General features: G+C 43.9%; 3 protein-coding genes and 1 long non-coding RNA gene across 4 annotated transcripts; 2 read left to right on the top strand and 2 right to left on the bottom strand.

The window, feature by feature from the left end:
* Positions 1-773: 773 nt before the first annotated feature.
* LOC120683518 (14 kDa proline-rich protein DC2.15-like) lies at positions 774-1,475 on the bottom strand. Its single transcript, XM_039965596.1, has one exon. The coding sequence runs from the start codon at positions 1,386-1,388 to the stop codon at positions 1,005-1,007; it is 384 nt and encodes a 127-aa protein (XP_039821530.1). The 5' UTR covers positions 1,389-1,475; the 3' UTR covers positions 774-1,004.
* A 13,578-nt stretch (positions 1,476-15,053) lies between these two features.
* On the bottom strand, positions 15,054-15,766 carry LOC120683517 (14 kDa proline-rich protein DC2.15-like). Its single transcript, XM_039965595.1, has one exon. The coding sequence runs from the start codon at positions 15,672-15,674 to the stop codon at positions 15,279-15,281; it is 396 nt and encodes a 131-aa protein (XP_039821529.1). The 5' UTR covers positions 15,675-15,766; the 3' UTR covers positions 15,054-15,278.
* Positions 15,767-18,519: 2,753 nt separating this feature from the next.
* On the top strand, positions 18,520-20,042 carry LOC120683520. The gene is made up of 2 exons (XR_005678818.1): positions 18,520-19,327; positions 19,418-20,042. It is a non-coding gene; the product is annotated as an uncharacterized LOC120683520 (long non-coding RNA).
* Positions 20,043-20,924: 882 nt separating this feature from the next.
* On the top strand, positions 20,925-22,527 carry LOC120683516. Its single transcript, XM_039965594.1, has one exon. The coding sequence runs from the start codon at positions 21,609-21,611 to the stop codon at positions 22,380-22,382; it is 774 nt and encodes a 257-aa protein (XP_039821528.1). The 5' UTR covers positions 20,925-21,608; the 3' UTR covers positions 22,383-22,527.
* The last annotated feature ends 345 nt before the right edge of the window (positions 22,528-22,872 follow it).

The raw sequence follows: 22,872 nt of genomic DNA, 5'->3' as shown, positions 1-22,872 counted from the left end.
GAAGTCGATCTCACCCAAATTATTTCGTTGGTTCAAATATCGTACTCTCTTTCTATTATTTATACACGTACTGCAATGCCATGCATGCTAGCTGCCACATGGGCTAGTGAAATCTCATCGACTATATGTTTTGAAATATGAACCAGAATGCATGCATGAGTAGCGTATTTTTGTTGCCATGCATATACGCACATGGAGCTTACTAGCTTAGTATTTTTCCTCTCTGTACTGGCTCCTTTTCCTTTTTCTTGGTCTGCAGAACCGCCACAGAAGCGAAGCAGCAGCATTGCGGTTGATATGGTGGATAAAAAAAAGGGAGGGAGAGAGAGAGGATCAAAGAAATGAGAGGGAGAAGGTGACAAGTGGGTCCGAGGGTAAACAGTATTTTGCCCCTTCTTTCATCTGAAAATGGTAAGTTTATTCTGTGTGGTGTGTTGCAGACCCAACTGCTCTTTCAAAATATAGGTTGGAGACTAAATTAAATTTTACAATATGTATCGCACAAAGCCACACTTTCACGGTATGCCACACACAAATTTCCCTTTGAACCTTTTTATTTAAATTGTGCTAGGTAGGACTCCCAACCAAATACCTCTACACCATATGCTAAGATTATTTACCAACGAGCTCACCCGAAACGCTACCCTAATAGGAAAATAATACTGAAATTGTTCAGAACTTCCCAAAGTAGCTAGCGTTCAGACAACAGTGTTTCTCAAAAAAAAGTGCAAAGGATATTGCTGCAGCTGTAACGCAGCAAGAAGAAAAACAAATAATAAACTAAAGAAACAAAATTTATTCATATAGCAAGCAGATTGCCGAATACAAAAGAGTAATCCAAGTAGTTTAGGGACTAGTCCATGCAAGGACTTGCACAGGAATCATCGAAAAGCGAAAACTAGCCAAACCGTTTACATGCGTACATAGCAACCGATAAGAACGATCAGATAATTAAGTAAAAGAATGCTGGCATGCATGGTCGGCTCATGCATCGATCAGTTAACTTAGAGGCACTTGAAGCCGGTGGGCACGGTCTTGCCGCAGTAGTTGAGGATGAGGCTGAGGTCGATGGGCAGGTTTAGGTTGATGCCAAGGATGTTGCCCTTGATGGCGGTGCAGAGGCACACGGCGGCTTCGAGGTCGACGAGCCCCTCCAACAGCGGGCAGCAGGGCTCCGCCGGCGGCACGCCGACCTTAGCCTTGATGAGGCCCAGCACGTTGGCGCACACGCCCAGCTTCAGCGCGTCGCGGGGGCACTTGCCTTTCGAGGCTGGCGTCGGGGTCGGCGTCGATGGCGGCGGGGGGCAGTTGGCGCTTGTGGCACTGGCCACGGCGAACACGACCAGGTTGATGGCCAGGAACAGCGCGACCGAGGCCTTGCGTGCCATTGCTGTGATGTGCAGCAACAGTTGCTTGACCACAAGCTCGAAGCAGAGTGATTAAGCTGGGACTTAATGACTCGATTGCTAAGCGCCTGTGATGGTCCGTGTTGGCGCTGGAGTGTCGCATTTATAGGAGAAAGATGGGTGCAATACTGACTAGTTTTTGGGGCGTTAGCATTCCCGCGAGCATGGTTGCATGTGCGGGTGATGAGATGGGTGATCTGGATTTGATTTACAAATATTTGGGGGTGGTGCTCCAGGATTAGGTTCCAGTGTAGAGCAGCACTAGTGGCCGAGATTGCTGCATTGGCGATGCATGTTAACGTTTGTTCTCTCTTCATCTCTTGATGGGTAGCCATAGTTTAGTTGAGCAACTTGGCATATGAGTTGGCTGCTTTTGTACCTTGTAACATGCTCGAATGCCAAAGAGATGGGTTAGAATGTACTCCTGTACCTGTACTGAACACGGCTGGTCAAAGGACAGCAGAGTTACTGTGATAGACCCACCGAGATAAAATACTTAATTAAACATAACCACCATCATTTGAACACATTAGGCGCATTAGTTTAATTAAATATAACTTGACAGGCTGTTTCCAACCCATAGGCCGATCGAAACACACCAGAAGTCTCGCAAGAAGGCGAGCGCAGAAGGTACCAGCACGATATAAACTTACAAAAATAGAAAATTATATTAAGACTTTTACAAAACAGCTTTAAAATTTAAAATTTATAAATGAAAAGATAGCAGCAGAAAAGAATCTAACTTACAGAGTATTTTTACTAGAGAATAAATAAAACAAACTAAATAAATCAAGAACTACCGAGATGTGAAGACAAGACGCCACATCGAGCCCACCGATATGACACCTAGTTAGCTCCTAAACCTGAAATAGAGTAAACAACAAACCCTGAGCAACTAATACACAGCAAGACTTACCCGACCAGTGGGTATAACTTAGCCCACATACCTAGACATGCAAGACATTTGGCTGGTGGTTATTTTGCAGAAAAAACGACAAAGGTAAATCCTTACTTTCATTATTTTAGCTCCAGATTATATATATGTATTAACCATAATATATTATTTGCATAAACCATCTATAGCAACATGGTGGTGCAATCAATCATAATTCAGTGTGTTCAACATTATATATATATAACTCACATTCTAATATTTTTCTACGATGCAGCAAAGAGATCAAGGCTCTCATAACCGCGAGACACGGCGAATCGATCCGATTTAACCTTACAAGGTGGACATAACCAACACGGCACGCAAAAGCTCCATCGGACCCCACGCGCCAACCCTTCCACTCCCCGCCTCGAACTACAGAACCGCCCCACCTACATATAGTCAATCGAGCTCAACGTGAGACCACCAAAAGTAAACATATGCATCCCGTTTCTCCGCGACTACTCGACTCGCCCTAAGGGGTGGTGATGAAGTTCTGTGCTTTCGAAGCGAGGCAGTACTAGGCTTACCGGTTTCGACTACCTCCAACTCCCGGCATGCGGTTAGTACAGTTCAATCCCCGATCAGCACTGCCGACAACGACCGGTCCTTAATCGACACGGACGGGGATAGGACACCCAGGAACCCTGTCCTGCTGCCATACCTATATATCATCATCATTCCCCGCCCGGTCTCAAATTTACATTCACTCCATATCAAATTCAATACTCATATGCGGGAATACAAATATGTCTTAAGTCTCGCGAGTAACTGGAAATTACTCATCTTCTAAATATCCTATATCTCGCGAGTGATTGAAAAATCACTCGACTTCTATTGATCTCTATTAAGCATAGCAATGCTACCAGCCTATCCATACTAGTATAAGGCCCAGGATGACCTAGGGATCATGCAACTAAGGTTTCAAACAATTCCTCAACGTAATGCACAAGTAATAGATACATATATAGGTGTCATAAAGTTAAAATAGTAGGTTGTGCACCGGGACTTGTCTGAGGGTAACACTAAGTCAGTGCTAATATTATTTCCGGCCTTGGGCCCTTCCGACCATTGGGCCGGGTCTTCACGAATTCCTTCTCGGTCCTACTTCTCCGATCCGGGCTTCGCGATCCATTCGTGGACGATGTTCTCACCACGGTTACTATATGAATGCATATGGAATGCCAATTAATACACAAGAAATATGGTGCTGCATGGTGAGGATCGAGGTTGGAGTATATGATTTATATATACATAGGAAGCTAAAATAGTTAATCAACCCTAAAAGATTATTTTAAAAGATCTCTTAGTTGATTTGGAAACAAAGCTAGTTTAGGAACAATTCATATTAAACATTACTTTTTATATAAGAAATTAATTATTATTACTAAAACTATCTAGGTACGCCTAAGCAGGACAACTCAACAATTAAAACACTACGACCTATGCATTCGGAGACTCCGGATATATGCCCGAAGTTTCTGGACTACTACTACCGGTCATACCGGTGTCCCAGACCGGTCCTATACTAATACTGGCTACACTACCGGTCAGACCGGTTACCCGACCGGTCAGACCGGCCGGTCGAAAATTAAACTCCCGTTAAGTCCTAAAACACTGGTATAATTTTTCTAATTTAATTTAACATGACTCTTCTTAATCGTAAACTATCCCTTAACTTCTAAATATATTAACACATGGATAAACCAACTAACACCTCAAACTATGTTTTCTAAGCATGAAACTTTTACGGTAGACTACACATGCCTAAATCAAACTACTGCCTAAGTTTTACCATTTTCAGACTAATAGATTGGCATAAACAACTTAAATAAGTCTAAACACCATTTAACTTCTAACAAGGGTCAAAAAGAACAATTCACAATGATAAACAAATTTTCCCATGTAGAGGATAATTCACAAGAATAAACAATTTTTCCATGTAGATTTAGACGTAACCAATCTAACAAACCTAGTTTTGTATTTTTAGGATTTTTTTCCTTGATTGATTAGACAATCTACAAGTTTACGTCAAATGAATAAAAGGGCCCTCACCCTTTAACTTTGCTACTAGCAAAATGAATTAACTAAAGTAGACCATAAGTACATCCTAGCGATGAACATACTCAATATAGTGCAAAACTGGATATATATCCGGAATATCCGGGCCATTATCCAGAGTGTCCGGACCCCCAGTCCGGAGCATCCGGGCTTATATCCGGAGTTTTCCCCGGAGTGTTCCAAATCTGGAGTATCCGGGCTTATACCCGGAGTCTCCGGGCCCGACAGTATTTTTTTCTACCAAGAACAGAAATTCACATGGTGGAAAAACTAGCCCACCAAAATTGAAACTATCTTGAATCCTAGTTCAAGAATGCATAAGGAGATGATTGACCAAAGGAAATCACTTAGAACCTCCTAGAAAGATAGATCGGGCCGGCACAAGTTGGAGTACCTTGAACGAGCTTTTCCCCGCGTGAAGAACTTGAAACCCAAGGCTTCCCGGGGAGGAACACGTGGAGAAGAAGGTGTTCCTCGCCATCTTGAAGCCTTCTTGGCCTTGAGCTCAAGTTGAGGTGGAGGATTTGGGGTTTAGGGCTCTAGGGAGAGGGAGAGCACTTGAGGGAGAGAGTGAGGGAGGGAGTGGACGTGGGAGATGGAGAGAGTGAGGGTGAGCGTGAGGGAGAGAGAAATAGAGTGGTTATAATATTTGTGGGTCACACATGTCATACAGGTTCGACCGGTCAGACCGGTTGTTCCGACCGGTCAGACCGGTTGTTCCGACCGGTCAGACCGGTCCGGCCCAAGCTGACAAAAAGAAACAACTTTGGTTTAGTGATTTTGTCGTGTGGGTTTGAAACTAATGGCCGTGATTAATTTAATTACAGAGAATTAGCACCTGGAGTGTTACAATCCTACCCCTTAAAGAAATCTCGCCCCGAGATTTAAAAGGGAACGAAAAAGGCTGAAAATGAACTTCTAAGAACTATACATGACTAACGAGAGTTGGCCACAAAATTTTGCACATTTACTCTAGCTCCGTGCTAGACATCCAAATGAAATCAAGGAAACACTGAGAAGAAGGAGAATTCAAGGAATTTCTGACTTTGGGTGGAAACGAAAACTACTACTTGTACATGGGGAGTTTCAAGGAGCTCCTGGAATCCCTAAAGAAAGGACATCAAGGCACGTTTTCGCATCAAGAACATTCTTGCTCAACTTTATTTATTAATTAAGTAACATGATGCAAAATGCATATGTTGCTATGCAGGTTAGTGGCCATGATCCCCAGAAACTCAAATGTCAAACAACCCATTATCATACTCTCCGAGAACCTACCCCCTTAAAGAATAAACGCTGGAGAAATCGATTTCAAATATTGCACCAAAAGGAATGATGGTGTAGTTTCATCCACATGCAATTAAGCACCGGCGCGCTCCCAGGAGCACAATCGCGTGGCGGCCGCACACACGAGGCCCTAGGTCCCGTCGCGGCACTATAGGACGTGTGACAAATCTCCACCATATAAGAACCAATAATAGCAATTCGAATAACACGATCGAATACAAAGAGATTAAAGAGGCAAAAAGCAGCCAGAAAATATGTTCATAGGCATGAAATTCTCACGGTCAGCCAAACTACCACCAAATCTTTCCCTAACCTTGCATGACCCAACAATGCAATGCGATGTAATGTAATAGTGTGGTTCCCATGCAACAAACGTGCGACCTTATTCATGCAAGATGACTATAATGTCTATGATCAAGTTCTTGATTTATTTATTTTTATTTGAGCAAGAATTCAAGCGGGTCTATTTTAGATAAACAAATCATGGTGATTAGAAATAAGCGAAGATCAACGCTAGAACCACAGGATTATTCTCATTCAAGATGGCCGTGATAGATTAGCCTTAAGCATTGAACGAATGGCCTAGAGACAAGTATAAATATATGATCTCAAACTAACTTTGACCTATAGTAAAAAACACCCACGTTTGGATGAAACAGAATGGTCATAGAACCATGGATATCATAAGATTAGCTGATCGTGATGGGAAAGATACATCAGAATAAACAACTAACGGTCTCATCTAAGGGTAACATCCTTATTTTGACTCCCTAGGAGACTTGAACCGTCTAGGGAACTTTTATCCGCAGAAACGTGAAGTACTAATCACTACAAGATTCGTAACTTCACATTTCAATTGTTTAATTCTGTCGATAAATTTTGTTCAAATACAACGCAATGGTTTTTAAGTCTTCCTAACCACGTGGGGTTCGAAATTACTGAAAATGAGATAAGCATTTCGTGAAGGAATTTTGTACAAAAACTACTAATAAACATCCGAAGCAAAACAATATGATCACTATGATGAAATGCTAATAAACATTCAAAGCAAAAGTAGTGCGTATGATATGATGTATGCATGACCTATACGTCCTCACAAAAAAATAAATTTTTTGCCAATCACACTATGGCAATATACGGATATCCTTCGGTGGCACAATACATACTCTCGCTATATACTAGCCGTGTACCACTAACTTTTCCCTACGTCAGCGGAGTTAGTGTACCTGTAGAAGAATGACATTATATATATTTACATTCAAGAATGGTAATTGCCTGAAAGTTAGTTGCTATTATATATATCTAGCCACCCGACATAACCTACTCTATATAGGGCTTACAGTCAAATCTCTCCTAGTCCCTTAAGCGCAAGGAAACGTATTTCCTTAAACTCATTTTTAGTTTTTGAAAAACACCAAAATAATAATGCTGGTACGCCCTGGTGCATTTCAGCTATGATACTAGCTGTGACAGACCAGCCGAGTTATAGCACTTAATTAAGCATAACCACCATCATTTGAACACATCAGGCGTATTAGATTAATTAAGTATAACCTGACAGGCTGTTTCCAACCCACAGGCCAATCGAAACACACCAGAAGTCTCGCATGAAGGCGAGCGCAGAAGGTACCAGCACGATATAAACTTACAAAAATAGAAAATTATATTAAGACATTTACAAAACAGCTTTAAAATTTAAAATTTACAAATGAAAAGATAGCATCGGAAAAGAATCTAACTTACTGAGCATTTTTAATAGATAATAAATAAAACAAACTAAATAAATCAAGAACTACCGAGACGTGAAGACAAGCCGCCACATCGAGCCTACCGATATGACACCTAGTTAGCTCCTAAACCTGAAATAGGGTAAACAACAAACCCTGAGCAACTAATACTCAGCAAGACTTACTCGACCAGTGGGTATAACTTAGCCCACATACCTAGACATGCAAGACATTTGGCTGGTGGTTATTTTGCAGAAAAAGCGACTAAGGTAAATCCTTACTTTCATTATTTTAGCTCCAGATTATTTATATGTATTAACCATAATCTATTATTTGCATAAACCATCTATAGCAACATGGTGGTGCAATCAATCATAATTCAGTGTGTTCAACATTATATATATATATATATATATATATATATATATATATATATATATATATATAACTCACATTCTAACATTTTGCTACGATGCAGCAAAGAGATCAAGGCTCTCATAACCGCGAGACATGGCGAATCGATCCGATTTAACCTTGCAAGGTGGATCTAACCAACACGGCACGCAAAAGCCCCGTCGAACCCCACGCGCCAACCCTTCCACTCCTCGCCTCGAACTATAGAACCAACCCACCTACATATAGTCCGTCGAGCTCAACGTGAGACCACCAAAAGTAAACATATGCATCCCATTTCTCCGTGACTACTCGACTCGCCCTAAGGGGTGGTGATGAAGTTTTGTACTTTCGAAGCGATGCAGTACTAGGCTTACCGGTTTCGACTACCTCCTACTCCCGGCATGCGGTTAGTACAGTTCAATCCCCGATCAGCACTGCCGACAACGACTGGTCCTTAATCGACACGGACGGGGATAGGACACCCAGGAACCCTGTCCTGCTGCCATACCTATATATCATCATCATTCCCCGCCCGGTCTCAAATTTACATTCACTCCATATCAAATTCAATACTCATATGCGGGAATACAAATATATCTTAAGTCTCGCGAGTAACAGGAAATTACTCATCTTCTAAATATCCTATATCTCGCGAGTGACCGAAAAATCACTCGACTTCTATTGATCTCTATTAAGCATAGCAATGCTACCGGCCTATCCATACTAGTATAAGGCCCAGGATGACATAGGGATCATGCAACTAGGGTTTCAAACAATTCCTAAATGTAATGCACAAGTAATAGATACATAAATAGGTTTCATAAAGTTAAAATAGTAGGTTGTGCACCGGGGCTTGCCTGAGGGTAACACTAAGTCAGTGCTAATATTATTTCCGGCCTTGGGCCCTTCCGACCATTGGGCCGGGTCTTCACGAATTCCTTCTCGGTCCTACTTCTCCGATCCGGGCTTCGCGATCCATTCGTGGACGATGTTCTCACCACGGTTACTATATGAATGCATATGGAATGCCAATTAATACACAAGAAATATGGTGCTGCATGGTGTGGATCGAGGTTGCAGTATATGATTTATATATACATAGGAAGCTAAAATAGTTAATCTACCCTAAAAAATTATTTTAAAAGATCTCTTAGTTGATTTGGAAACAAAGCTAGTTTAGGAACAATTCATATTAAACATTACTTTTTATATAAGAAATTAATTATTATTACTAAAACTATCTAGGTACGCCTAAGCAGGACAACTCAACAATTAAAACACTACGACCTATGCATTCGGAGACTCCGGATATATGCCCGAAGTTTCTGGACTACTACTACCGGTCAGACCGGTGTCCCAGACCGGTCAGACCTGTCTTATACTAGACCGGTCAGACTGGCCGGCCGAAAATTAAACTCCCGTTAAGTCCTAAAACACTGGTATAGTTTTTCTAATTTAATTTAACATGACTCTTTTTAATTGTAAAATATCCCTTAACTTCTAAATATACTAACACATGGATAAACCAACTAACACCTCAAACTATGTTTTCTAAGCATGAAACTTTTACGGTAGACTACACATGCCTAAATCAAACTACTGCCTAAGTTTTACCATTTTCAGACTAATAGATTGGCATAAACAACTTAAATAAGTCTAAACACCATTTAATTTCTAACAAGGGTCAAAAAGAACAATTCACAATGATAAACAAATTTTCCCATGTAGAGGATAATTCACAAGAATAAACAATTTTTCCATGTAGATTTAGACGTAACCAATCTAACAAACCTAGTTTTGTATTTTTAGGATTTTTTTCCTTGATTGATTAGACAATCTATAAGTTTACGTCAAATGAATAAAAGGGCCCTCACCCTTTAACTTTGCTACTAGCAAAATGAATTAACTAAAGTAGACCATAAGTACATCCTAGCGATGAACATACTCAATATAGTGCAAAACTGGATATATATCCGGAATATCCGGGCCATTATCCAGAGTGTCCGGACCCCCAAGTCCGGAGTATCCGGGCTTATATCCGGAGTTTTCCCCGGAGTGTTCCAAATCCGGAGTATCCGGGCTTATACCCGGAGTGTCCGGGCCCGACAGCATTTTTTTCTACCAAGAACAGAAATTCACATGGTGGAAAAACTAGCCCACCAAAATTGAAACTATCTTGAATCCTAGTTCAAGGATGCATAAGGAGATGATTGACCAAAGGAAATCACTTAGAACCTCCTAGAAAGATAGATCGGGCCGGCACAAGTTGGAGTACTTTGAACGAGCTTTTCCCCGCGCGAAGAACTTGAAACCCAAGGCTTCCCGGGGAGGAACACGTGGAGAAGAAGGTGCTCCTCGCCATCTTGAAGCCTTCTTGGCCTTAAGCTCGAGTTGGGTGTGGAGGATTTGGGGTTTAGGGCTCTAGGGAGAGGGAGAGCACTTGAGGGAGAGAGTGGGGGAGGGAGTGGACGTGAGAGAGGGAGAGAGTGACGTGAGAGAGTGAGGGTGAGCGTGAGGGAGAGAGAAATAGAGTGGTTATAATGTTTGTGGGCCACACACGTCTGTAAGCATCTAGGCCCTCAAGGTATGTTTCGGTGATTAATGACAACCATTATTGTGACTAATGAGTTTGTGCAGCTTAATAGATCATTATCGCTCATTTGGTCATATGTCAAAAGAGGCCCCTCAATTTCGGTTATTCAAAAAGGCGATCTCGGTTTTTAACTTATATTTGTCAAGGCTAAGGATCTTTCTAGTCCTAAGTGTCATAAGGTTGAGAAGGACACTTATGTTAGTATAGGTTTTATAGTTTTGTAGTGATCGCACTATTAAGAGGGGTTAAGGCTAAGTAACTTGAGCATGGACATGGTCATTTGAAAATGGATGCACACTATGGTCACTCAGGTTTCTAGAAGTTCAAATAAGTGGTTCTCAAACTATATCTCAAGAATATTTGGATTTCATTCAAGACTCAAATCAGAAAAGACAAAATCAGAAAAAGTCTATCCACCGGTTTAACCGACGCTCTCAATTTTCTATACGTCGGTTAAACGAAGTCAGCAGAGTCTGGACAAATTCAATACACCGGTTAAACCGACATGTTTGAATTTAACGTCGGTGCATTAGTCCAGAGTTGGTTTTTCCAGGGTATTTCAAGTTCTATACACCGGTTAAACCGACGATGTTTGAATCAAGACGTCGGTGCAATTGACCAGTGAGATGGTTTTTCAAAGGAATTCAGAAGTTGTACTCACCGGTTAAACCGACGATAGGTTTGAGTTAACGTCGGTGCAGTTGTCCAGAGACTTGGTTTTTCAGTTGATCAGTGGACAACTACACTCACCAGTTAAACCGATGATACGTCGGTTAATCTGCCCAAGTTGTAACGGCTAGTTTTCAGAAGAGGCAGTTTACATGCACCGGTTAAACCGACGATGACTATTGGAGGGACGTCGGATTAACCGGCGCTACGCAGTTTTCTGGCAGCTTTTCTCCAACGGCTCTATTTGTGTGAGCTGCCTATATATACCCCTCCAATGGGTCATTTCGCCCACTCTTGACACCAGGCAACATCCATACACTCATACTATAGTCAAATGCCACCTTGAGCTTCATCATTCACATACTTGTGCATTCAATCAATCAAGAAGCAAGATTAAGGACTTGAGTAGAGAGAAGCTAGTGTGCATCCGTTCTTGGTGATCGGCTCTTGCTCAAGTGAAGGCCTTAGCTTGTTACTCTTGGTGATTGGCATCACCTAGGCGATCTTGGTGATCGAGGTGTTTCTCGCGGAGCTTGCCAAGGATTGTGGGAGCCCGGAGAAGAAGATTGTACGTGGCTTGATCTCCACCACGCCGGGATGGTGAACGGAGACTCTTAGTGAGCGCCCTCGTCTCGGTGACTTGGGAGGTGACAATACTCTTTGTGAGTGTCACAACGTGGATTAGGGGTGTGTGCCAACACATCGATACCACGGAAAAAAATCCGGTCGTCTCTTGTCCACTCTCTTTATTCAAGCATTTTCTTTCATGCAATTTACTCATGTGCTTGACTTAGAGATCATAACTTGGTTCTACCTTGCTAGGCTTTACTTTGTTTTATCTCTCTTAGCTTGTGTAGGTAGCTTAGTTATCCGGTTGGTGAATTGGTGCCCTACTAGCATTGCATAGGTTAAGGTTGCTTTACTTTGTTTTAGAAATTGAAAAAGGTCCAATTCACCCCCCCTCTTGGTCCATCGATCCTTACAACGTCATACAGGTTCGACCGGTCAGACTGGTCCGGCCCAAGCTGACAAAAAAAACAAACTTTGGTTTAGTGATTTTGTCGCGTGGGTTTGAAACTAATAGCTGTGATTAATTTAATTACACAGAATTAGCACCTGGGGTGTTACAGTTACCATGATGACGGACGCGCAACTTGCTTGAAGTGGTTCTTGCGGTACTTAACGAATGGGTCAGCATCTATTACATTCAGTTTTGGGCATGTAAGTTTCAGAGGTCTGAATTTGCTTGAAAAGAATACCAACAATAACAATGGGTTGCCATTCTTTTGTAGCAACTATTTGCGTTATGTAGTTTTGCTGTTTTTGTTCGCATGTCCTAGTGGTTATTCTATGAAGTATGGGACATGTATGCTATCCTTGATATGCCAGTTCTTGTCTTTGTAGGCGACCAACGTGAGACGTCTGATCAATATCTGACCATCCAGCTTCCTTCTTCTTCCTCAGGCAGATCTGAAGTGTAATTTCTTCCTCCTACCCTCCCGCTTGCTACTGCCATCGGCTCTGCCGCCAGCAAAGACACCACCACCACCACCACTCGACCCATTGCTGTGTTCCCCTGTTGCCGGCACTATCCCCACCTCCATTGCTACATAGTGACCATAGATGATAATATTGGCATTGCCTGTCATCGAAAATAATGGACATGTAGATTTTCAACATTCATTGATGGAGATTTAGTAATAGGATTTCTAACTAATTTGTCTCATTCAAATTTTGGTGGAAACAATGTTTCATTTTGTTTTATTAAGTTTGTTCAACCACAATGGTATGTGATACCTAGAGAAGTAACTTGTAATAAACTGTCTATTGTATAACTTTCTGTTTTGTATAAAGTACCATAATATCGGTAAAAAGTATATTTATCACTTAAGCAAATTTAAAGTGAATGAAATCACAAACAGTATATAGCTTGGTCCATATAGCGGTGTGCCGGTGTCAGCATGGAGCAGTTCATATAACAATATACAAGTTAGATAACTGTCTAGATCAAAATAGCTAATGTAGCTAGTCGCTTGGTTCACAATGGTATTGTATAACTTTTTTTTCTAATAAATCATGATGTTTGATCGTCACTAAGATTATTTTGTAAAGATCTAGCCACACATACATTACTAAAAAGCAATTTTGGGCACATCTTATCCCTCCATTTTTTTTTCACAAATTAAGCAGAAACCATACCAAATGGCACGACTCAACCATAGATTATAAATAAGGGGAATTCAAGAATGAACTGAACAAGCCAAATAGATGGAATCTTATTTTCACCGGCTTTTCCAAAAACAGCATTTTTTCTTACTATTACTAATTGGAGGCTCCTTTGGATCCTCCACATAAAGCCACCTTGGATCTTAGGTGGACACTCTCAAAAATCAGAAACATTCAGCCATCAATCCAACAACTCTAATTATAATAACCATTAGATCTGTTATCTTTTCTAATAAATTATCCACCTCTACCATTATAAAAATAGATTAAAGTAATCCCCTAAACATGCATCTAAATTACCCACTTCTGTCATTATAAATAAATCTAAAGTAACCCCTAATTTTTGTGTAAATTACCCACCTATATTATTATAAAATAATAAAAATACACCCTAGATTTGTATATAAATAATCCAATTATGTCATTATTGTTACAAGTTAAATTACTTCTAAACCTGAATTTAAATTATATAATTATAATAAAATGTTGAAGTGCACCAATATAAAAAATCTAAATTATTATTTCTGTCATTATTAATATACTATTCATAATATTATTTATATAAAAATACTACCCACGATATATGTCACCATATATTCATATATGATGGAAGAGATAAGAATACCAATTCACAAACACATAGTTCAACTAAATATATATCGAATACATATGGAGGGGTGATGCAAATTGAAATCTATTGCAACAAGATAATGATAAATATATATATTTTAAAATATGTGTTAGAATATTTAATAGATGAAAAAGAACATGATATAGGTAATTATAATTATTGACATCATTCTTATATTAATTCTAATTAGCCTGTGTGGGAGCACGGGTTGATAGCTAGACTAGTTCCACATAATCACAAGCTAATGCCAGCAGAGCTATATATAATTTTTTTCGAATAATACAGAGTTATATATATAATTGGTCCAAGATATTGGCCATAGCGCTAGTAGCCGTGTTACTGGAATTGACAGTCCAGCGTGACGTTTTGGGTGGACTGAGATTGTGCCAATATAGCCTGCTGCTGAACGAGGTTGGAAACGATCGTTCACTCAATATATAACTGCTCAGTTGAGCCTTGTATGGGCCATTAGTAGTGGAATCAGATGCATAGCTAATCATCAAGCACGCTCTCGAGTGCTCAAAGTATGAATTGTCTTCAGTTGGTGGAATTATTTGTGGGATAATAAAGTTTCTTTTAATAGCTGACCTTCATCAGTTCTGAGGGTTTTAGCACATCCCTAGCTACTTGTTATAGGGATGTGCATGCTATTGTATTGCTACATATTTCTTTAGATAAAGGGAAATACTCACAAGTGAGTGTCTACAGCCAACAACGAGAGCAGTACGCAGACTGCAAGAGCTCGTGCTCAACCATCAATGTTAGCCTAAACGTTAAACGGTGAACGGTCGGTCACCCACCGTGTAGCAAATAGTTACATGGCTAATCGGCCTACACAGCTACCCATCGAGTAGCGTTTATACGCCGTGTAAACGGTGTAAACGGCCGTGTAAGCGAACAGTGCCATTAACAGAACCCAATCAAAGAACCAAACCAGCAAAAATATTCCATGCTCACAGCCAAGCGAATGTATTGCTACATATGGTCGTGCATGCCCAGTTTGTGGCTTGGTGATGAGTGATTTAGCAGTGCACAAAAGTTAATGGAATTTGTGATTCATGTCAAGAAACAAAACATAAGTGTGCAGAGCAGAGATCGCTGCAGCCGATAAAAAATACAGCTAAGAGAAAATAGAAAGAAATATAAACTTTATTCATACAAGCAGATTGCCGGATACAAATAAAAGAATAATAATCCAAATAGTTCAGGGACACGAGCGACGCACACAGGAAACACCAACAAGCGAATGGTGGTAAAACCGGCTACATGCGTATGAAAATCAAATTAAAGAACCCGTCGTCATGCTCTGCTCATGCCATGCCAAGCCAGACACGAACGCGACGGTCAGCGCTTAGAGGCACTTGAACCCGGTGGGCACGGTCTTGCCGCAGTAGTTGAGGATGAGGCTGAGGTCGATGGGCAGGTTCAGGTTGATGCCGAGGATGTTGCCCTTGATGGCGGTGCAGAGGCACACGGCGGCCTCTAGGTCGACGAGCCCCTCCAACAGCGGGCAGCAGGGCTCCGCCGGCGGCACGCCGACCTTGGCCTTGATGAGGCCCAGCACGTTGGCGCACACGCCCAGCTTCAGCGCGTCGCGGGGGCACTTGCCTTTCGAGGCCGGCGTCGGGGTCGGCGTCGATGGGGTCGACGGCGTCGAAGGAGGGCAGTTGCCGCCGCAGGCGCTGGCCATGGCGAACACGACCATGTTGACGGCCAGGAACAGCGTGATCGAGGCCTTGCCTGCCATTTTCAGCACAGCAATAACAGTAGCCTGACCACAAGCACGGAGCAGAGAGAGCGAGCTTCAAGAGGAGCTAGCTCCTGATCGGTTGCTCGGTTGCTGAGTGCTTGTGATGGTTCGAGGGGGTGTTCGGGTGCCGTATTTATAGGAGAATGAACGAAGCAGCGACGCTGTGATCAGTTGGTGAGCGTGCATGTGAGGTTGATGAGCAGGCCGCTGAAAAATTGAGGTGCCATTACAGGGTACATGTTCAGAAACTCGGAGGAGCAGCACTAGTGAACAAGATTGCTGCAGCGGTGGACGCATGCTTACGGTTGTTCCTGTCTGGCCGTTGATGATTACTCTATTGGCCGATCTTGGCGTTTTAGGATGCTCGGTGTCTATACCTGGTAACATATGCGGCATGCGCAAGTGCCAAACACCACCGGTTTAAGAATGTTGTGATGGCGATCGATCGTTTGCGATGGGAATGAGAGCCAGCGCGGATCGTGTAACACCCCAGGTGTTAATCATCTGTAATTAAAATTAATCGTGTAGTTAGTATGATCGTTAGTATTAAACTTGCATTAGTAAAATCCATCAACTAAAATTTTCGAGTACTTTCAACAGACGTGATGATTAATTCTCTTTTAAAACACTATGATTTTGTAAGTAAAAAATAGAAATTCAAATTCACAAAAAATTTGAACTATTGTTTAAATTTGGGTTGCGTCAGCCCGGACCGGTCCAACCAGTATAACCGGCCGGTCAGACCGGTAGCCCGCCAGGCAGCACGCATCGCGGCATGCCGCGCGTCGCCTGCGAGCGTGCGTGTCAGCCATCCTTGGCGTCAAAGCCGGCGTCGCCTCGTCGTGCCCCACAGCCTCATCCTCCCACGGCACACCAAATTCCTTTTTGTTTCCCCTCCCTGTTTCTTTTCTTCTTCCTCGAGCGGAGCTGGACCAAGCTCTGGTTCCCGGCCAAATCCGTCGGCACACCCCGTCGCACCTCGATTCCTCGCGCCCCGGGCGTCCTCACTATCCCCTCCATCTTTCCCACCGCTCACTCGAGCTAGTCCGGCAGTTCCTTGGCCGGAATCGGCCTTCCATCGTCGGCCTCCATGGGAGCGCCGCCCGAGCTCCACCCCTTCGCGCCGATCCGCCTCTCCGATCATCCTCCGCCCAAATAAACCCCCAAAATGGGTTCGTGGTGAGCTCCTCATCCTCCTCATCCTCTTCCCCCATGGATTCCGGCACCGAGCCACCCGGAAAGCCGCACGCCATGCCCTAGTCGGCCATGACCGGTCTGACCGTTTGGGGTCAGCCGGTCCGACCCGTAGTAGTATTAGGAATTTTCTGGTTTTTGTTTATTTTGGCAAAAACTTGCAGGCTACATAACAAATCAAGGAAAAATGGTAAAAATACAAAACTAGTTTTGTTAGGTTGGTTACATCTATATCTACAAGGGAAAAATGTTTATTCTTGTGAAGTGTCATTTTCACCCCTGTTAGAATTTAAGTTCTATTTAGACTGATTTGTTTAGTTTTGGCAAATCTATTAGTTCAAAAATTATGAAACTTAGTCAGTAGTTTAACTTAGGCATGGGTAGCCCACTGTAAAAGTTTCTGGCCCAAAGAACATAGTTTGATGTGTTAGTGGATTCTTCATGTGTTAGTATATTTAGAAATTTAGGAATAGTTTACAATTAAGAAGAATCTTGTGAATTAAGTTAGAACACTATACCAGTAGCTACATTATATAAGATTTTTCTCATCACTATAATGTACTCGTGATCTACTTCGATGGATTTATTTTGTTCAAGACGAAGTTAGCTAGTTTATATTAAAAAAATATTGCTAGAGTTCATGCTAGGTCATATAGTGTGTTAATCGGTTATTTGTATTTCTTCTTTAAATTCACCTAGAGTCCGAGTATAATTAAGGAATGAATTTCGTAGTTATAGTTTTCGAACTATATACCTAGGACATGACTCGACCATGCCGGCCTGACCGGAGTAAGGACCGATCTGACCAGTTTGGTAAACCGGTCTGACTGGTAGTGCTAAGGCTGATAGGTGTATGTTGGGTAAATTTTTAGCATTTATACTCGACCAATTATTGTCTTGTATGATCTAAAGTATGCATTGCATTGATCGGCTTTTCATATGCATTCGTATAGAACCCGTGGTGAGAGCATCATCTATGAATGGATCGTGAAGCCCAAAATTGGCGAAGCAGAAGCAGGATTGGGAAGGAACTCGTAAAGACCCGGCCCAAGGTCGGAAGGGCCCAAGACCTTGATAACATTAACACTGACTTATTGTTACCCAGGCAAGCCCCGGTGCATAACCTACTATTCTAAATTATGAATTACTATATGTTTATTACTTGTGCATTACGTTTTTAGGAATTGTCTGAAACCTTAGTTGCATGATCTCTAGGTTCTCTTGGTCCTATATTAGTATGTGTAGGTCGATAGCACTGCTATGCTTAATAGGTCTCGGTAGAAGTCGAGTGATTTCCTGTCACTCGCGAGCTATAGGATAGAAGTCGAGTAATTTCTTGTTACTCGCGGGATATCAACGTCTTTATATTTCAGTATATGAGATATGAAATATAATATGGAAGTAAGAAAATTGGAGACCGGACGAGGGAAAGATGAGATGTAGGTATGGCAACAGAACAGGATTTCTGGGTATCTAGCCCCGTTTGTGTCAATTAAGGACCGTACCGTTGTTGGTCCTGTTGATCGAGTTTGAATTGTACTAACCGCATACCAGAAATAGGAGGTAGTCGAAACCGGTGAGCCTAGTACTGCCTTGTTTCGCAAGTACAGGAACCCGCACCCAACTTCTAGGGTAGTCGAGTGGCTGCGGAAGATTGGGGATGCATATGTTTACTTTTGGCGGTCTCTCATAGGGCTCGGCTGACTATATGTCGTTGGGCTGGTTCCTGTAGTTCGAGGCGGGGAGGGGAATGGTTGGTGCGTGTGGTCTGACAGGACATATGCGTGCCATGTTTGTTAGGTCCACCTTGCAAGGTTAAATCGGATCGATTCGCCGCGACTCACGATTATGAGAACCTTGATCTCCGAGTCACATCATAGTAATAATGAGATGTAATGATATATGGTGGTGATTACTCTGAATTGTTATTTAATACTCTACCATGTTTGCTCTAGATATGCAAATATTAACTGATGGTTAAACTATACAGAACCTTGAGCTAAAATATTGAAAGTAATGATCCACTCTTAGATGCTTTTTGGCAAAACAAACCATCAGCCAGAAAGTCTTGCATGTCAAGATAGTGGGCTAAGTATACCCATAGTCGGGTAAGTCTTACCGAGTATTAGTTACACAGGGTTTGTTGTTTACCCTGTTTCAGGTATAGAAACTAACCAGGATTAACATCGGTGGGCTCGATGTGACGTCCTCATGTTTTCGTAGTTATGGTTTTGTTTTATTGATTCTCAATCAAACTCCCTTCTCTCAGGTTATATTCTCTTCTGTTGTTGTCATTTATTTTATATAAATTCTAAATATAAAACTGTTTTTTTGTAAAGATTTATGTTGTTATCTATTTTGTAAAATTATGTCATGCTGGTACCGCCTGCGCTCGCCGTCATGCGAGACTACTGGTGATGTTTCGATCGGCTTGTGGGTTGAAAACAGACTGTCAGGTTACATTTAATTAAGCTAATACATGTGATATGTTCAAATGATGGATATTATACTTAATTAAGCCGTTTAACTTGGCGGTTCTGTCACAGATCGGAATGTATGATGCAAGGGGCAACAACCAGCTTGCTCGTAGTTTGCAAGCAGCAAACCACCCTGTTCTTTTGCGGCTCTTAGGCGGTTGGAAATGTAAGGAGGAAGGCTGAAAGGCAGATACTAGGCCTTTTTTTTTTGCGAAACAGAGATTCAATTTTTATTTAAACAGCAGTGAAACAGTACATCTCGGTTTTACAATAAAGTCTCTGAGGAACACGCAAATTACAACAAGGACCTTACTGTTCATCTTCCTCCTTCGAAACCGACGCCGAAGCCCATTCTACTAGGGCTGAAAGGGAGGTACTAAGGTTAGGTTTAGTTTTTTCAGTTTCAGTCATAAGTTCCGTCACATCGCATGTTTAAACACTAATTTAAATAAAGATTTATTATCAAACTAATTTCATAAATCATGATTTAATCACGAGACGAATCTATTAAGCCTAATTAATTCATAGTTTGACAACTAATTGCTATAGTAATCATTCACTAACTGTGCATTAATTATACTTAATAGATTCGTCTAGAGCCCTAATTGCAACTCATGCAATCAATTTTATATTAAGTTGACATCCAAACATTCGAACTGACATCCGAACATTCGATGTGATAGCAGCTTAAAAAGGAGGTCACAATGTGAGCCTTGACTGATGCTAGAATAGGAGAGAGAGAGTTTAGGCACTACTTCTCACACTGTGGAAGATAAGTTAAAGTGTTGTTTTGAGCGGCGTATGAAGAGGCATCGATTCCTATTAAATTTAAAACTGTTTTATTTGTTTAGATAGCTTGTCATTGTTGAACCGAAATGTACAGAAGCTATAGATGTCCAAATGGGCCGGGCACGATGGGCACCCCGAGGCCCGGCCCTAAAAGCACAGTACTAACCCAGTCCTAGGCACGATCGGCTGGGCCGCGGGCTGGCCCGGCACGATGGGGTGTTAGTGCTTAGGCCACCACCCCGGCCCATACTGCTAGCCCGAAGCACGGCACGATAATGGGCCGGCCTGATAGCGGCCCATGACATTTAATGGCCCAGCAGCCCACCTCTCCTTACCTCTTCACCTCCCACATATAAAATCATCAAACCCTAATTCATACCATATCTTCTTTCTCCCTACCCCAGCCGCCCCTCCGTCTGCTCGCCTAGGTTCAGCGCTCGCGCCGCCCGCCGCAGCCCCCGGGCAGCGCCCCCGAAGGTCGCTGCCCGCCTCCGGCTCCCGCACGCCCACGGCCTGGCGCCCCCCTCGGCTGTCGCCGCCTCCGGTCCCCCACGCGCCCACGGCCGGCGCCGCCTCTGTCTCCGCGTCCGTCCCCCGCGCGCCCACGGCCGACGCCGCCTCCGCCTCCGGATGGCCAGATGGGCCGCCCGAGCCAGATGGGCCGCCCGAGCAGATGGGCCGCCCGAGCCTGATGGGCCAGTTGAGCCGCCGTGCCGGCCCGGCCCTATAAAAAGGCCTCAGTGTCGGGCCTGGTCCGCCAATTTGACACGATGGCCCGATGGGCCCGGCACTATCAGACCCGATGGTCTGATAGTGCCGGGCCGCTTCGGGCCGGGCCACATCGAGGTAGGGCCGGGCGGACCATTTGGAAATCTATAACAGAAGCAATAAGAAAAACTAGTTTATTTCACATGGCGCTAACCACACATTCTTTGAGCCCATATAGAGGTCCACTTCTTTTAACTTCTCGTTGGAAATTTTTCCGTGGGCTGAAAACATAACTGTCCTGGACAACGGCCCGTGAAATCTGAGCTGAAACCGATCATCGTTCACCTTCACCCTCTCTGAATAAAAAAGAAAAAACACACAAAAAAAAAAAGAAAAACGATGCGTCGTTCCGGTTCCCCGAAACATTCACACCGGATCTCGCGCTCTTGGATGCCTCAGAGTTGCAGTTTACCTCCCATCCAGAGATGTGTGCTACCGTGCCATCTCACCGCTTTCACAAGGCCCAAAGCGATCAAATGAAATCGAACCCTGCACACTCACCCTGACCACAAGTGCAGTGCAGTTACCCAAGCAAGCAAGCGCACGTTCAGGCGAAGCGTCGGCCCAGTTGCCACCACTCCTCAAAACCTCACGCGCGGCCGCCCAAAGCCACAGAGAAACCGCCGCCCTCTGGGGATCGCGGTGCGTTGCCACCACGCCTCTCCTGGTACCCGCACGGAAACCGGCAGCCAGCGCCGTGCCCATGGACATGCCGCCGGCGACGCAGGGACGGCGCGCGAGCACCGTGGTGGAGCGGAAGCTCGACGAGCTCTGCGCCTGCCTCGAGGGCGCGCTGTCGTCCAGGCCGCGGCGGCGGGGCCCCGACGCGGCGGGGCGGCTCGTCGCGGAGATTAAGGCGAAGACCGACTTCCTCCGGTCGCTCCTGGCCGCCGAGGCCGAGTGCCACGGCGGCGCGCGCCCGGAGCACCTGGCCGAGGCCAAGGCGCGTTTCGCCGTCCTCAAGGCCACGTTCGACCAGTGGGCGCGCAGCGCAGTGGCTGCGCCTGAACCAGAGGAGGAGAAGGAGAAGATGGTGGTGGGACAGCCTGAGAAGGAGGCCGATTCCTCCGGTTCCTCGGGGTCCACGTGCTCGTGCACTGACTCGTGCCAGGAGGCGGTTGCCGGCGATGACGTTGAAGCACGCGAGGCGGCGACGGCGGCTGCCATTGCCAGCAAGGGCCACGACGCCGGGCGCGAGGACGACGCGCCCGCACGCGGGGAGGCGGCGCCCGGTGCCGCCGCCATGAAGCGCGAGGCCATGGGAACACGCGACGATGTGAAGCCGAAGGACGCCGCTGGCAAGAAGCGCGAGGCCGCGGAGGAAATGAGGAGGAGGACCGTGCAGCGGCGCTGGTGGAGGCGCGGCGCCGCTTGGTGCGGTGCTGCCGGCGTGGTCGCGGTCGTCGCCGTCGGCTTGGCGGTGGAGCTGGCCGCGGAGGCTCATCACAATGTAAATGTTTACGTTGTGCCGACGTAGGGGTAGGGTACTACCAGGTCACGGAAGCTTCATTCGTGCCGTTTGTTCTTTTGCCTACTACTGGTAATTTGTCACGAAACTTGCTTGGATGGGCTAGCTGGATGTATCACATTATGGTTTTGTTCATATCGACATTGAGCATCCGGTTAAGTTCTGACGGATAATTTCAATGCAACAGTTTGTATTAGGTTTGACCTAACGCATTAAGAATCTACAGTTCATCTATTTGCATCGAAACGTCTCAGAACAAATCAGAAGGGTTCATTCCCCCAGTGGCGGAGCGTGGAAGTAAACCAAGGGGGCGCCGACATGGATTGCTATCAACTATTGCCCATCACATTCACCGAACGGATCAAGAACGAAGCGTCGAGCCAATGGCTAGATTGCATGCACTTGACCATCATTATTTCAGTTGGGCTGCAATGATACATGTTGCTTGTTGGGCTCATGTAATTGCTAACTAACTAATGTACTCACAGCCCATCTACCC

The sequence above is a fragment of the Panicum virgatum genome, chromosome 7N (genome assembly GCF_016808335.1).
Source record: "Panicum virgatum strain AP13 chromosome 7N, P.virgatum_v5, whole genome shotgun sequence".
NCBI lineage: Eukaryota > Viridiplantae > Streptophyta > Magnoliopsida > Poales > Poaceae > Panicum > Panicum virgatum.
Note: the sequence above shows the minus strand (reverse complement) of the source record. Positions and strands in the feature narration are given on the sequence as shown.

Coding starts and splice junctions, on each gene's coding strand:
- LOC120683516 (XM_039965594.1), top strand. CDS start 21,609: ATGGACATGCCGCCGGCGACGCAGGGACGGCGCGCGAGCACCGTGGTG.
- LOC120683518 (XM_039965596.1), bottom strand. CDS start 1,388: ATGGCACGCAAGGCCTCGGTCGCGCTGTTCCTGGCCATCAACCTGGTC.
- LOC120683517 (XM_039965595.1), bottom strand. CDS start 15,674: ATGGCAGGCAAGGCCTCGATCACGCTGTTCCTGGCCGTCAACATGGTC.